Source organism: Hoplias malabaricus, chromosome 3 (assembly GCF_029633855.1).
Source record: "Hoplias malabaricus isolate fHopMal1 chromosome 3, fHopMal1.hap1, whole genome shotgun sequence".
NCBI classification, from domain to species: domain Eukaryota; kingdom Metazoa; phylum Chordata; class Actinopteri; order Characiformes; family Erythrinidae; genus Hoplias; species Hoplias malabaricus.
The window spans coordinates 71,421,087-71,436,957 of NC_089802.1; the positions used below are offsets into that span (position 1 = coordinate 71,421,087).

The 15,871-nt window shown below is 45.0% G+C and overlaps 1 protein-coding gene across 3 annotated transcripts in view; it reads left to right on the forward strand.

The window, feature by feature from the left end:
• dock9b (dedicator of cytokinesis 9b) overlaps nucleotides 1-15,871 on the forward strand; it is a 91,405-nt gene that overhangs the window by 60,236 nt on the left and 15,298 nt on the right. For all 3 annotated transcript variants that reach the window (XM_066663560.1, XM_066663562.1, XM_066663561.1), the window contains exons 14-37: nucleotides 2,874-2,956; nucleotides 3,083-3,205; nucleotides 3,502-3,581; nucleotides 4,052-4,242; nucleotides 4,515-4,580; nucleotides 4,840-4,932; nucleotides 5,097-5,208; nucleotides 5,737-5,855; nucleotides 6,419-6,505; nucleotides 6,627-6,719; nucleotides 7,689-7,804; nucleotides 7,903-7,972; nucleotides 8,094-8,219; nucleotides 8,349-8,420; nucleotides 8,628-8,774; nucleotides 9,215-9,298; nucleotides 9,509-9,620; nucleotides 11,107-11,285; nucleotides 11,919-12,017; nucleotides 12,266-12,377; nucleotides 13,316-13,446; nucleotides 14,589-14,703; nucleotides 15,302-15,368; nucleotides 15,471-15,518. In XM_066663560.1, the coding sequence (XP_066519657.1) occupies nucleotides 2,874-2,956; nucleotides 3,083-3,205; nucleotides 3,502-3,581; nucleotides 4,052-4,242; nucleotides 4,515-4,580; nucleotides 4,840-4,932; nucleotides 5,097-5,208; nucleotides 5,737-5,855; nucleotides 6,419-6,505; nucleotides 6,627-6,719; nucleotides 7,689-7,804; nucleotides 7,903-7,972; nucleotides 8,094-8,219; nucleotides 8,349-8,420; nucleotides 8,628-8,774; nucleotides 9,215-9,298; nucleotides 9,509-9,620; nucleotides 11,107-11,285; nucleotides 11,919-12,017; nucleotides 12,266-12,377; nucleotides 13,316-13,446; nucleotides 14,589-14,703; nucleotides 15,302-15,368; nucleotides 15,471-15,518 (2,525 nt within the window). The remainder of the gene's footprint in view (nucleotides 1-2,873; nucleotides 2,957-3,082; nucleotides 3,206-3,501; nucleotides 3,582-4,051; nucleotides 4,243-4,514; nucleotides 4,581-4,839; nucleotides 4,933-5,096; nucleotides 5,209-5,736; nucleotides 5,856-6,418; nucleotides 6,506-6,626; nucleotides 6,720-7,688; nucleotides 7,805-7,902; nucleotides 7,973-8,093; nucleotides 8,220-8,348; nucleotides 8,421-8,627; nucleotides 8,775-9,214; nucleotides 9,299-9,508; nucleotides 9,621-11,106; nucleotides 11,286-11,918; nucleotides 12,018-12,265; nucleotides 12,378-13,315; nucleotides 13,447-14,588; nucleotides 14,704-15,301; nucleotides 15,369-15,470; nucleotides 15,519-15,871) is intronic.

Consider the following 15,871-nt stretch of genomic DNA (forward strand, 5'->3'; position numbering starts at 1 on the left):
GGGACACGACAGGACCGAATATACGAGACGGGACATGGGACACGACAGGAGACTGACAAAGGGAGGTAACAAAAGACTGGAACGGACTGGACATGACGGGAGTGGACACATGAGACTTGACGGGAGACTGGACTGGAGACAAGACAGGGGACTGAACGTGGGACGGATACGGAGACTGGACACGTTTGGGGACAGAAGACTGGACAGGTGACAGAACAGGGGACTGGAATGGAGACGGGACTGATGACAGGACTGGGTGCTGGGAATAGATGGGAGCAGAGACTGGTGACGAGACAGGGGACAAGACACTGGACAGGATAGGAACATTAGACTGGACAGGGGTATGTGACTGGACAGAAGACAGGACAGGTGACATGACACTAGACGGAAACGGAGACGGGACTGGAGACTGGACAGGGGATTGAAAGGGAAACTGGACCGGAGACAAGACAGAGGGTTGAAACGGGGACTGGACAGGAGTAACAGGGGACTGGACAGGAGACGGGACAGGGGTTTGAGACAGAGACTGGACTGGAGACAAGACGGGTGACTGGACGTTGGACAGATACGGAGACTGGACATGACTAACAGGGGACTGAACCGGGGGTTGAAACATAGACTGGACAGGGCTGATAGGGGACTGGACAGGACTTGGCAGGGGAACAGGTACAAGAACATTTACAGGGACTGACACCAACACAGTGACCGGGACCGGGACAGACACAAAGGCAGACACGGGTACAGGGACAAGGACAGAGACGGGAACCAAAATAACAGGGGGGTGCCCAGGACTGGCTAATGTCTGTGGGGTAGTCTGAGGAACCAGCCTGGGCACAGTTCTGGGGATCGGCCCTGAAGTCCTTCGGGCCGACCTACGGACATGGACAGGAGAGGCCGTAGCCACAGTCACGGGGACAGGAGCGGCGGGTGCCGCCATAGTCACGGGGACAGGAGCGGCGGGTGCCGCCATAGTCACGGGGACAGGAGCGGCGGGTGCCGCCATCACGGGGACTGGAGCGGCGGGTGCCGCCATCACGGGGACTGGAGCGGCGGGTGCCGCCATCACGGGGACTGGAGCGGCGGGTGCCGCCATCACCGACACTGGAGCGGCGGGTGCCGCCATCACGGGGACTGGAGCGGCGGGTGCCGCCATCACGGACACTGGAGCGGCGGGTGCCGCCATCACGGACACTGGAGCGGCGGGTGCCGCCATCACCGACACTGGAGCGGCGGGTGCCGCCATCACCGACACTGGAGCGGCGGGTGCCGCCATCACCGACACTGGAGCGGCGGGTGCCGCCATCACCGACACTGGAGCGGCGGGTGCCGCCATCACCGACACTGGAGCGGCGGGTGCCGCCATCACGGGGACTGGAGCGGCGGATGCCGCCATCACCGACACTGGAAGCCCCGCATCAACGTCCACGGGGGCAGGGGAACCTGCGACGTCGTCCACGGGGGCAGGGGAACCTGCGACGTCGTCCACGGGGGCAGGGGAACCTGCGACGTCGTCCACGGGGGCAGGGGAACCTGCGACGTCGTCCACGGGGGCAGGGGAACCTGCGACGACGTCCAAGGAGACAGGAGAGGCGCGCGCCGCGCTCTCGAGGACAGGCGCGGCTGGAGGCGCCGCGTTAATGAAGACAGGCGCGGCCGTTGGCGCTGCTTTTACAAGGACAGGAGTTCGTGCTGCTCGCCTGGCTCGCGCTGGAGCTGTAAAGGGTTTAGGGGGTTTCACAGGCGCACCCATTAAATCCCTCAGAGGTGCGCCTCTGTTAGCCCCAACTCCGTCGTCACGACGTTGGAGGCTAACAGCCCCTATCCTTAACGCCCCCCCAAAAATTTCCCCGGACCTAAGGGGGTAATCCACCGTCGAGGGGGGAACTCCAGCACGCTTCTTCCGCCGGCTCCTTCGACTCCCGCTGGCGCAACTACTCGATTCACGAGTCGACTCCTCAGGTTTAGGAATCGGAATAGCGCCAGGCAGGAGCTGGAGCCGGCAACTCCCGCTCTAGCAGTCCTTCTGTCCATAATTCGGCTCCTCTGAAGTCCTAGAGGCTACCATCGCACGAATTATGGACGCTTGGACTTCTCCTAGTCTCCGAGAGTAACTGTCTGTGCTAGCTGCGTCCTGGCGGTTGGTCATTCTGTCAGGAACGAGGGAGCGGACTGACTGAGGCGGACGCATTCGCTAAAGCACAGTATATTTAATAAAGAAGAATAATAACAAAACAAAGAGACTTTAACATAACGAAAACAAACAGGGAGCCAAACAGGTTAAACGGGACACGAGGAGCAAATCAGGGCAAACGGGACAGACAGACTAAAGAACGAGGCGACAGGAAATGAAACAACAACGTGGAAACTTACAGAGACAGACCGGATAACACGACTGACATGACAAAGAACGAGAGAACATGAGAACTATAGAACAATGACCAACAAACAGGAAGTGTAGGAAGGGGACTTAAATACAAGACACTGACGAGACGCACCTGAGACAGATAACGAGAAGGACGGGTTAACAGATGACAGACGAGGAGGCGGGACAAAGGCGGAGACTAGAACATAAACAAAACAGAGCCATGTGCAAATAAAGCACATGGCGGGGACAACAGACTGACAGGACAAAGGCGTGACAATATCAGTTTTCAGCTTGAATATTAGACCTGAAGTTCATTGGATGTTGTCCTCAAACCATTGGTAACTTCACAGTTTGTTTGGTCTCTGTGGAATTCCACTCCTGGGAAGATACACCAGTGTTTCTATAATTGTTTATACATAGATAAGATAATAGCGGTCACTATGGATTCACAAAGAATGGTTAGATTTTATAGAGAACGTATGCTGTTATTTTTGCTGCTCATTTCCAGGTGGCTCAGAAGGTGTTAAAGAATGCCAAACTGGCCTGCAGTCGACTGGGTCAGTACAAGATGCCTTTCGCATGGGCAGCCAGGTGAGGAAATACTGTCTGGAAATTTGTTTATTAAGAATTTAAGCTAGTTTTTTGGGAGAATATGTGTGTGGGTGCTAATATTAATGTGTATTTTACTTAGAGACTGAGCATGTGTGCATTTTCCAGGCCTGTGTTTAAAGATGCCTCAGGGACTCTGGATAAAAGTGCCCGCTTCTCCTCCCTTTACCGGCAAGACAGCAATAAACTATCCGACGAAGACCTCTTCAAACTGCTGGCTGATTTCAGGAAGTTAGTAATCAACTCTGTGTACCAGACTTTCATCTCCACTGTCCTCAGTAGCTCATCCACTTATAAACAGCAGAAAATATCCTCATTAAAATGATGAAGTGTAAGATCAAAATACTTTCTGAGCACAACAGTTCAAGGCTTTGTTGATGCAGCTGTGAGTGTTTCCACTCCAGAACAGTTTTCAGGAATGTGTTATGACTGCTCTCCTCTGAAGACTTCACCTGGGAGGGCTGGGGACGTCTATTTTTCTCCTTTTGATTAACTGATATTCTAAACAAACCTAAAACTCTTCACAGACCTGAAAAGATGGCCAAGCTTCCTGTCATCCTGGGGAACCTGGACGTGACCATCGACAGTGTTGCTCCTGATGTGTCTAGTAAGCTTTGCTTTCCAAAGTTGATAAGTGTATACCATTACAAACCAATACAATTGAGAGTATTATCAGGTTAAGGACAGCAAACTAACGGACTAACTCTCTGAGTGGGTAGGATATCCCCTTAGTCTTACCCCCAAACATTTAGCATGATGCTAATGGTATAAAAGCTGTTAGCTTTTAAAGAAAACTGGGCAGTTAGCATTATCCTCCATGCTAATTTTTTGAGCCTTCCAGTGGTATTGGGTTAGTGGCAGTTTGAAAGGAAGTGGTGGTCAACCTAACAAGTAGCAGCAGTGTTTAAGGGAGTCCTGGCTAATCAAGAGAATTGCTTTAAATTGGCTAAATATATAGTTGGCCATTTGCATGTTTAGTAAAAATCAAATCCTTCATATACATTTCTTTTTTTTCCAGCAAAATAAATAAAGATTTACATACTTACCTAACTCATATCTCCTCTCCTGATTGGACAGATTGTGTTACTCCCTCCTACATCCCTGTGCGGCCCTATGAGAATAATGGGCAGAGCAGTGGGCCTCTGTTAGAGGTGGAGGAGTTTGTACCCTGCATCGCAAAGTGCTCACAGCCCTTCACCATCTACAATAACCACCTCTATGTGTACCCCAAACACCTTAAATATGACAGTCAGAAGTCCTTCGCCAAGGTAACACACCAGTCAATACACCGGTCTGTCTCTGTCTTATTATACAGGACATTGAAATGAACCTGAATACACTCTTGACCCTTGTTGCTTTAATGATACTATCGAGACTCATCTCGTTGTTATGCTCGAGCTAATGCTCTGAAGTGGCCAAAAGATATTCTGTAAGATCCAGATGGTCAATGTAGTTAGTGCTAGAGATACAAAGCCAAGTGCAGCATCTGCAGTGTTTGACCTTCCAAAACTCACGAAGCAAATATGATTCTCTCCACCAGGCGAGGAACATCGCAGTATGTGTTGAGTTCAGAGATTCTGATGAGGAGGATGCACAGCCGCTCAAGGTACACATCAGTAACTGACCTCATTAATGATCTCTTGAATGCCATCAAGCCCTCACAGCAATGTGCCCATATCTACCATAAAGCCATCCTAGTAGATCTGAAGCATATCAGCTATATCAGTACCAACTTCAGGCCGTGGAGCCTAGATTTCAACATAAAATGACGGGTGGATACTAGCCTCACCTACCTTCCATAGTTCTCTCCACTCCAAATTGAAACAAGAATATATAGGTGAAAGTGTGTGTATGTGTGTTTGTAGTGTATTTATGGTCGCCCTGGAGGAGCTCTGTTCACTAGGCACGCGTATGCCGCAGTGCTTCATCACCAACAAAACCCAGAGTTCTACGATGAGGTGAGTGCACCGGAAACTAGGCAATGTTTCGAAATGCCTAGCTAATGATAATACGCTTCCTTTGTTCATAAATATGTGACCCTATAATTATGATATGTAATTATATAACATGCCACATAGACATAACAATAACTGTAAATATACTTGTGTGTTCTGGGCATCAGATCAAGATTGAGCTGCCCACCCAGCTGCACGAGAAGCATCACCTGCTCTTCACATTTTACCACATCAGCTGTGACAGCAGCACCAAGAAGAGGGACGTGGTGGAGATGCCAGGTACGGTATCTGTCACTCTCCTCTCGGTAGCTTCCTCATTAGTACCATTTGTGGTGAATTGTTACACAGTACTGACACTGAAATTCAGGATCCAAACAACAACAAAAAAACCTTTCCCCAAATAAACACATAAACGACCTAGAACTGACTCTTTCATGGTGTAGCAGTTATATTTTGGGTTCAAAGCTTCTTAAAACAATGCATCATTCCACCTTAAATGGTGCACCAGTTACATTCTGGGGCCTAAACTATTTATTCCTATTTTTGTTCCTCCATAAATGGTGCAGCAGTTACATTCTAGCATCCAGGCATGCATGTAACTGCTGCACCATTTACGGTGGAATAGAAAATTGGAATACAATAGTGGCGATTATAAATTAGTTCATTATTTTTGAGATGCACTGTTAGAATATTTTTATCCAAGTGAAAATGTTTTGAACTTATTAGTTAAAATGTGTCTTTTTCTCTGCTGTTTCTTTCCCATCTTTCCTCTCTCCCTCTGTCCCCCTCCACCCCCCTCTCTCTCAGTGGGTTCTGCCTGGTTGCCTCTGTTGAAGGACGGGAGAGTGATACTGAGTGAGCAGCAGGTTCCTGTGGCTTGTAATTTACCTGCAGGTTATCTGAGCTGTCAGGAGGGGCCTAACAAGGTAACGACTAAATTCTTTATGTTGGACAAAAGGTTGAGATTAATATTGAAAGCATGAGGTCAGTTTAGTTTAGTCTAATCTAATGAAGCATGTGTCCATTTAAAGAATTGTAAATGTTGCTATCCTAGCACTCTGTATGTTTGTGTGTGTGTTTGCGTCTTTTGTTTTCTGTCTTTGTTTTTATATACATATCTTACATACGCTCCAAAAACACACGTTGGCAGGTGGATTGGTGACTCAAAAATGTCCACAGGTGTAAGTGTGTGAGTGAATGTGTGAGTGTGTATCACCCTGTGAAGGACTGGCGCCCCCTTCAGGGTGTGATTCAGCCTTGCGCCCAGTGAATAAGTGGTGTCAGACAATGAATGAATGAATGATTGAACTGAACATTTCCTAAAGTACAACAATATGTAGTATTCTAATTAGTATTCTTAATTTATATTTATTTTTACTAATATTTTTTTGGGGGGTCTTAGGTTTTGGTTTATTTCAGCTTGTTCTTATGATCACTGAAAGCTCTGACATTGTTTGCTTTGTTAATACGCCATTTTTTTTTCGTTCAGCACTGTGGTCCAGAGGTGAAATGGGTGGATGGAGGTCGTCCACTCTTCAGAGTTTCAACACACCTGGTCTCCACAGTCTACACACAGGTAAACTTCAGAGCAGTTCAATGTCTCAGAATAACATCTGCTGTAAGCTTACTGTTAGTCTCCAAAAAAAAATATTTTATATATATATAAATATATTAATCCAGCAGTGTCTCTCTTTTAGGATCAGCACCTTCATAATTTCTTTCATCACTGTCAGAAGATAGACTCAGGATCAGCTCAAGCCACTGAAGGAGAGCTGGTCAAGTACCTGAAGGTGAACAAGCTATTATTGTTGTTGCTTTGTTTTGTCATCCTGATAATGGGGTTATTTCTTAGTTAGTCCTCCCCTATAGAGACAGAGCTGAGGGACTTCTTGGCTGCTATTCCTGAACTTTGGACTTAAGTTATCTGGCTAAAAAAAAGGGGCAGTCTGGGCAAAATGCTAGAGGACATCAGCCCATTACAGAGCCTATCACACACATCTGATCAACCTACCCACCTGGTTTGGACTTTGGAATGAAACTGGATGACCTGGAAGAAACCCTTGCAGACACAGGGAAAACACACCAATCTGCTCATAGACACAAGGAAACCAAGGACCCACGGACCCTGGAGCCATGTGGTAGAGACCCTACCTGTAACACCATTGTGCTCCCGCAATCTCCTCAAAGACAATGATCCAAGATGGCACCATGACTAAAGAGCTTTACTTGGCCTGCTTTATTGACTATCAATGAAATAAATAGAGCTGGCACTGATTCAAGTTTTCGAACAGGGTCACAGTTCAACAGCTTTGGAGTCAATGAAAAAGATGGCTTTAATATGTACGTGTTTTTAAACTTGACATATTTCCATAGAATTTGGCCTTAAGTAAGATTTGTCAGTTTTGCTCCTGAGCTCCCCTGCAGTTTCAGAGGGTAATTCAAGTGTACAGCCCTGTCCTACAATCAAAGAGGATGGGGGAGAGGGTTCCTACCCTCATCCAGAGGTTTAGTGAGTAGTTACCACAGTGCTAGGCCTGGAGTAGCAATGACAAAGGCCCTGTTCTCCATATTACAGATCTGTGAAGCGTCTCGATGATTTCAAAGCTTTAATTATATGTAAAAATACTACCTAGCGTTCCTTAAACTGAACATCTGCTTTGTCAATGCCATACTTTTACTAAATACATTTGCATTAACAAAAAGAGAACAGCAGAGAGACATAAATACAAGTAACCATACTCTTCATGATGATCCCTCAGAGTCTCCATGCCATGGAGGGTCACGTTATGATTAACTTCCTGCCGACGATACTGAACCAGCTGGTGCGTGTCCTCACTACAGCCAATCATGAGGATGTAGCAGTTAACACCACCAGGTGAGAGGACTGTAGTTATCACACCCCTGGTATTCCCAAAAATATTTTAAAGCAGGATAAACATTTTTCGAAATACGTCATTCTCTTTGTCAACACAGGGTCATGGTCCACATAGTTGCTCAGTGTCATGAAGAGGGTCTTGAACACTACCTCAGATCTTATGTGAAGGTAAAATTATGATTCTATGATTAGTATATTCATCAAAATAGAGAATTTTGTTTAATTTGACTAATTGTCTTCAGTTACTAGTTGTTGTCTTTTTTCTCGTACGTCTGCTTTTTTTGTGTAGTATGTATTTAAGACGGAACCGTACTCAAGCACTAACAGTAAGACTGTGCATGAGGAGCTGGCCAAAGCTATGACCGCCATCTTAAAGCCTTGCACTGATTTCCTCACCAGCAACAAACTCCTGAAGGTACTCCTTTCATGTACACTGTTAAAGACACATGACATTTGTCAAATGTATTTAAATAAGCCACTATAATTGCTCTGATGTACAATTTGTTGTCCTTGTTTTTGTGGTTTGGTTATTTTGTTTTTCCAGTACTCCTGGTACTTTTTTGAGGCCTTAGTCAAGTCCATGGCCCAGCACTTAATAGAAAGCGGGAAAGTGAAAGTAAGTAAAATCATGGGAAAGTGGCATATTTAAGTTTGCACTCTGTATATTTGAAAAGTTCCCTAGTTCCTAGAGGAGATAAGTCTTAGAGGAGTTAAAGCAGTTGATTCAAACTTCTGCATTAGTAGCCTTGTGATTTTAATTACTCGTTCTGATTCTCAACTTTTATTCATGCTTATTGTGTTTGTTGCTGTTGTGTTAACCCAGCTGTCCAGAAACCAGCGATTTACTGCATCCTTCCACCATGCTGTGGAGACACTGGTGAACATGCTGATGCCACACATCACTCAGAAATACAAAGACAACCTGGATGCCGCCCGCAATGCCAACCACAGTCTGGCCGTCTTCATCAAGGTGTGGCCCATCACCAAGCTCCTTCACTGGGTGGCAGAACCCTGGCTGGGGCTACTAGAGCTGACCCTGTAAACATTTAGAGTCAGAATGAATGTCTGACAAATTTAAAGCAGGGGCTGGTCATTTTCTCCAGTAATGTTTCTCTTCACATTTACTAAACCAGTTTTAAACATGGCTGCCTCTATGTGGGAGACCCATTCTCTGGATCATAAACTGGCTCTGTCAAGGACTACAAAGCAATTTGATTATTTAAGCCATGTGAGATGCAATCTGTATAGAGTATATAACCACTTTCATAAAAAACTGTCAAGAAAGGGACAAATATGACTTAATGAGGTTAGTAATGCTATCATTTGAAGAAATTTGGGGAATCCATATTCAGTCACCCACACAAATACATTTCTCTGAAACATACATTGATGATTTCTCTTCTCAAACAGCGCTGCTTCACATTTATGGATCGTGGGTTTGTCTTCAAACAAATCAACAACTACATCAACTGCTTTGTGCCTGGAGATCCCAAGGTAGAGATGTAGTTGTGTGTTGCAAGAAGAGTTGCAGATTCTTATGCTTTTCAAAGGATTGAATATATTGTAAGGAATGAATTTATTAGTGTATAATGTATACAATGTCTCTCGCTCTCTCTCTCTCTCTCTCGCTCTCGCTCTCTCTCGCTCTCTCTCTCTCTCTCTCGCTCTCTCTCTCTCTCTCTCTCTCTCTCTCTGTCTCTCCAGACGCTGTATGAGTTTAAGTTTGCGTTCCTACGTGTGGTGTGTAACCATGAGCACTTTGTCCCTCTGAACCTGCCCATGCCTTTTGGGAAAGGCAGGATAATGCGCTTTCAAGGTACACAGGTCAAAGGTCTTTAGTTACTTATGCATAATTTCATCAGCTCTCTGCAACAAATCACAGGTCTTTTTGTTCAGTGACTCTAATTCCATTTACTGCAGTAAATTAGATTCCCTGGAAAAGCCAATGTCCTCCCGTCAGTGCACCTGCGCTCTCTTTGCCTCTGGCTTGTAGCTTGCTGTAGCTTCTGTATCTCTTCCCCTGTATTCTCCTTTATCTGTGCTTGTTCTGAGCTTTACTCTTCTTTCTCTGCCTGTGCTAGCTTTTCTCTCACGCAGTAAGGAGACTCATGCCAAATGTGTAGGTGAGCTGTACAGCTGTGGCTCTGGCTGTGACTGTGTGTTGACTGTGTCCAGCTCTTTGTGGTCTGTGCAAGTTTGTAGTATTTATAAAATAGCCAAAGTGATCTCCATCATCTAACGTACAGTGGATATAAAAAAATCTACACAAACATAATGCTCCCACCACCTTACTTCACAGCAGGTACAGTGTTTTTTTTTTTGTATCTGAGCAACGTCACTTAGTGGTTTTTATCATTTTGAAATGGGCTATGGCTATTATTTTTCAGATTTTCCCTCATAGCCCTCATGTGTGCTGAACAGTGGACTGCTATCACGTGTCTAACACCTGCCAGAAATTCTTACATTTTAAATTTCGCTATCAGCCTTTTTTTTAGCTTCCCTGACACACTGTGAACATTTTCCTGACCTTGCCCATGTCCCTGAGATGCCACAATATATAGTTTTCCTGATCTGTACCTTTGAACAGCAAGATTCTGTTAATAGTTTGTCAGCTGTTCATGGACCATAATCGTGAAGAGGATACAATATTTAAAAAAAAAACAATATGATGGACTAATATTCGGGTTTAACCATTACTCCAGCTAAAGGCAGGTGAATGCTGTCTATATTTGGGCATCATTTTGAATGATTTCTGAGCCATGGCCCCCATTGTATGCATACTTATAAATGTATGCATGTTTTTACAACCCAATTATTATTTTCCTTTCATCTCATCTTTTAAAAATTATTTTCAAGTTTCAGTTTCAAAGAAAATACTTCAGAATTTTTTTAATCCACTATATGCTGGACTATTTGAGCAGTGTGATGTTGGTGTCTGTTCTTGTTCGATGTTTATGTGTGGCGTCCTTCCTCTATTGTCGGGTAATCACAGCAAATGTCTGAAGTCTGGCGTCTTGCTGTTGAATGTCAGTCTCGTGCAGTTGTTACATGTGGGTGCTTTAGGTTGTGTTTTAACCTTTGTGACATGTTCTGTTGATACGGTCTTAAATCAACCAACTGTTCTTCATATGGATAGAAAATAACTTGACTCCTAATCAATAATAAAGGATCTTTTGGTCATTTAAGTGTGACTAGTTATGAGTAAATTGACGTTACTGCTACAGCTACAGCTCTTAGACTTAGTAACTCTGAAGTGTCTGTGTTGAAAACTAAAAGTGATTACTTCTGCTCTCACTCTACAGACCTACAACTGGACTACTCGCTGACTGATGACTTCTGCAGGAATCACTTCCTGGTGGGGCTCTTGCTGAGGGAGGTGGGCGGAGCTCTGCAGGAGTTCGGAGAAATCCGGCAGATATCCATCCATGTGCTTAAATCTCTGATGATAAAACACACATTTGATGATCGCTACACTTCAAAGGTCAGAGACTTCATTATACTCACCTCATATCAAAATCTTCCTCTTAGGATTTGTTTATTTTAATTACATTTGTTTGGAAGTAGGGGCGTCACGGTGGTGCAGCAGGTAGTGTCGCAGTCACACAGCTCCAGGGGCCTGGAGGTTGTGGGTTCGATTCCCGCTCCGGGGTGACTGTCTGTGAGGAGTTGGTGTGTTCTCCCTGTGTCTGCTCCGGTTTCCTCCCACAGTCTAAAAACATACGTTGTTAAGTGGATTGGCGACTCAAAAGTGTCCGTAGGTGTGTGTGTGTCTGTGTTGCCCTGTGAAGGACTGGCGCCCCCTCCAGGGTGTATTCCCGCCTTGCGCCCAATGATTCCAGGTAGGCTCTGGACCCACCGTGACCCTGAACTGGATAAGGGTTACAGATAATGAATGAATGCTTGGAAGTACTGTATGCCATTTTTTCCCAGCTGTGATAGAAAAAACTTGACGTAAAGAGTTCATATTCTGACAGAAACTCACATTTTTGTTTATTGATGTATTCGTCTGTTTCTGTCTGTAAATGTATGTGCATCACAGCTTTGACCTTTCCCCAAAAGTGTTTATAGTGTAATTGCACTGGTGACCACATAACCTCTTTGTCTTGTGTTTCAGAGCCAGCAGGCTCGGTTAGCAACCCTTTACTTGCCTTTGTTCGGGCTGCTTCAGGAGAATGTTCATAGACTGAACGTGAGGGAGACATCCACAAATCAGGTGACTTCTCTAAAGGAAGCATTAATGAATTTACACAAGTACAAACCCACATTTCACTTCATGCTTTTAAATGGAGACAATACATTATATCCTCTGTGTGCACGTCTGAGTCAGCACTTTTAGAGAAACTGGAATCACTAGTTGGAAGGAGTCAAAGTAACTAGTTAGAAAAGTCAAACATTTGGATGTATAGTGTGTGATGTACCCAGGACCTGCCGGTCTGACAATAAGTTTGCCTTTTCTTACAGAATGGGAAAGAAGAACCTGTGTCCAGCATCACCATGGCAACCCCTCACAAACCTGCCGGGAACCTTGAGAGCACTCTGCATAAGGATGTTTTTGGAGTCATCTCTGGCACAGGTCAGTGTGTTCACAGCATCACATTGCTACATATCTAGCAGTCTAAAAGACTGACAGTGTCTTTAACCACTGTTCTCAGCAGCAGGGTTCTCTATTTTTTCTCTCTAATGTAAGATGAGCTCAAAAAGTACATGTACTTAGAAAATAACGAGGTGCATGGCCATTACAGGGCGAGCACGGCAAATTATTTTATTTACCCTCTGTTTGAATTATGTGGATCTTCATACTCACCCAGCCGGCCATCACCAGCCGTCTCTTTGTCTCTTGTATTGTTGTGAAAAATGTTGTGTCCAAATGTCTACACATCATTCACATCAGCATTTAGGAGGAATTTTAAACAGATTTGATTGCTCCAAAGGGTGGCACGGTGGTGCAGCAGGTAGTGCACAGTCACACAGCTCCAGGGGCCTGGAGGTTGTGGGTTCGAGTCCCGCTCCGGGTGACTGTCTGTGAGGAGTTGGTGTGTTCTCCCTGTGTCCACGTTGGTAGGTGGATTGACGACTCAAAAGTGTCTGTAGGTGTGAGTGTGTGAGTGAATGTGTGTGTGTGTGTGTTGCCCTGTGAAGGACTGGCGCCCCCTCCAGGGTGTATTCCGCCTTGCGCCCAATGATTCCAGGTAGGCTCTGGACCCACCGCGACCCTGAACTGGATAAGCGCTTACAGATAATGAGTGAATGAATGATTGCTCCAATGTTTTATAATTCACCTGGGGGATTTCTAGATATTTCTATTGGGGTCTTTCATCTCTAGCCCTCTTATTCAGTTTATTAATCCCATGAGATCTTATTATTCCGTTAACGATGAGAGTGACTCTCTAAAGTATGGATCCTAACGCAGATGGATCCTAATTCAGTACATTAAGATGCTTGAAAGTGAGCCGATCTAATCTGCTGCATCTATGACCTGAATCTGTCTTTTCTTCTCTCGCATGTCTGTAGCTTCCCCTCACACCTCCACCCCCAACATCAGTGCGGTCAGACATGCTGACTCTCGCGGATCTCTGGTCAGCACTGACTCAGGGAACAGCCTTCCAGAGAGGAACAATGAGAAGAGCAGCTCCTTAGATAAGGTACATTCTACTCTCAGAGTAACACACTTCTGCATGTTTAATAAACTACTGCTGTTTATGTCTGTGTTACTGTTGTTCAAGTATGCCTAAACTTAAAGGTTTGTTGTAATTGTTTGTACATGCACCATTTGCATCATCTACATAGGAGATTAGAGAATGGAGTACTGTAGAGCAACTGCACATGCATTGGACTGTGGAACAGGGGAGTGATTAAGCTCCAGGAATTGCAGCTAATGTTGTGTTTGTGATCCAGAATTAACATTAGCACCATGTTGGATGAACCGGTGTCTATAAACACTCAGACATGCAGTGGTTAATTATACATATCCATGTCCTTCCTCTTCTACCTTATGTACTCTCAAATCAGACCTATCAGCAGAGAGAGAAGTTCACTCGTAGACACACCCTCACTGTGTTGCCCCGGCCCCCTGAGCCAGAGGACTCCGCCCCTCTCAGCAGAGCAGCAAAACGCGTCACCATGGACTTCTCACTTCTGTCAACCCCCAGTCTTTCAGAGAACACCACACACATTGCCGCTAAATCCATACAAGTAGATCTACTCTGAGTGTGTCCCTAAATGAGGGAGTGGAGCCTTGTGTGTGTGTGTGCATGGGTCTTTCCTCATACAGAGTTTTGCTGCTTTTCTTTTAGTGTGTGCGTTTAGGAGATCAGCTTCTCTTTCTCAGGGAGACTGTCCTTTTGCGTGTATTCACTCTGCAGTAACTCTGGTGGTAATGCTGCTGTGGAATAACGTTCACTGGGGATGCACAATGATATCGGAATCATACTTGAATCAGCAGATATTTGTTTTACAAAAATGATCAGTGTAGGACAGTGGTGGCAGTACAGACCCCAAAGGACTTTAATGTACTTTTATTATTAAACTGAACAGCTCCACCTGTTGAGAGTGGTGTTAAACATGAGTGAGTTAAAAGCCAGTTCAAAGCAATGGAACTCTTCATGTCTAAATATGAACGCCTCAGATTTGACCCATATTTTAAATCAAACTATTTTTCTTATTTGTTATTCCCATATCACCGCATCCTTTAATTTTAATCTTCCATTAAAATTTCACCAGTATGTATAGTTTTCTGGGAAGCTTTAAGTTGATTGATATTCTGTGTGTGTGTTTGTTTTGACAGACCCAGTCTGCATCTGCTCTTGGCAGCTCCATTCTGCGCTGTGACAAACTGGACAGAGAAGAAATTAAGAATCTGCTTATGTGCTTTCTGCATGTGCTCAAGAGCATGTCGGAGGGTAGGAACATACGCAATTAGGAGTCAAGCACATGGACTTTCACAGTTATGGGAATACAACTAGCCAGAACATTATCACTTATTGAGGGTGGCACGGTGGTGCAGCAGGTAGTGTCACAGTCACACAGCTCCAGGGACCTGGAGGTTGTGGGTTCGATTCTCGCTCCGGGTGACTGTCTGTGAGGAGTTGGTGTGTTCTCTCTGTGTCCGCGTGGGTTTCCTCCGGGTGCTCCGGTTTCCTCCCACCGTCCAAAAACACACGTTGGTAGGTGGATTGGCGACTCAAAAGTGTCCGAATGTGTGTCTGTGTTGCCCTGTGAAGGACTGGCGCCCCCTCCAGGGTGTATTCCCGCCTTGAAATATCACTTATTTCCACATTCCTATAGACCTGTGATTTCTAAAACACTAAAAGTATTTATATTTTTATAATTGCCACAGAGCAGATAGGATTTCAAATGCTTAACTGTATTATGCAGCACATCTGCACTGGTAATACTCCTCCAAATTTTTACTTAGGTTTCTCCATTAATTTGCACCCCGTGTCTATAGTAATCTATGCGGTGTCGATTGATGTTTAAGCCTGTTTCTTTTTCCTTCAGATGCATTATTCACATACTGGAACAAAGCCTCTCCTTCTGAGCTTATGGATTTCTTCACTCTTATAGAGTAAGGACGTCTCATTCCAAACTCATTTCAGTCTGGAAGCACATGAAAGCTACTTTATGTCTGCACTGAAAAATGCTACTTCATCCCTCTTTTCTCTTCCAGAGTGTGTCTTCATCAGTTTAGATACATGGGGAAAAGGTATATTGCCAGGTAAGGGAATGCCTTTCCGTTACGGCTTCTACTGTTTTCTGGGAAATGTATTCAAATATATATTCCATATAAATTGCTTTCTACACACACACACACACACACACACACACACACACAGCATCCCCTGCTGTAATACTTAGCCCTGAATGATCCTGTCCCTCTTTATGTGATTGTGTGTTTTTGGCTGAAACCCTGGCGAGAGCACAGTTAGTTCTAGCCTCCTGACCTCCCTGCACGGGGTAAGAGCTGTGTGCTGACAAGTGGCTGTATAATAATGGCATGCTGACTCCCCTTTAACTGTCTAACACTGTTTTATAACTCAGATGCTGACTGTGTGGGAGTAGTTGAGTGTG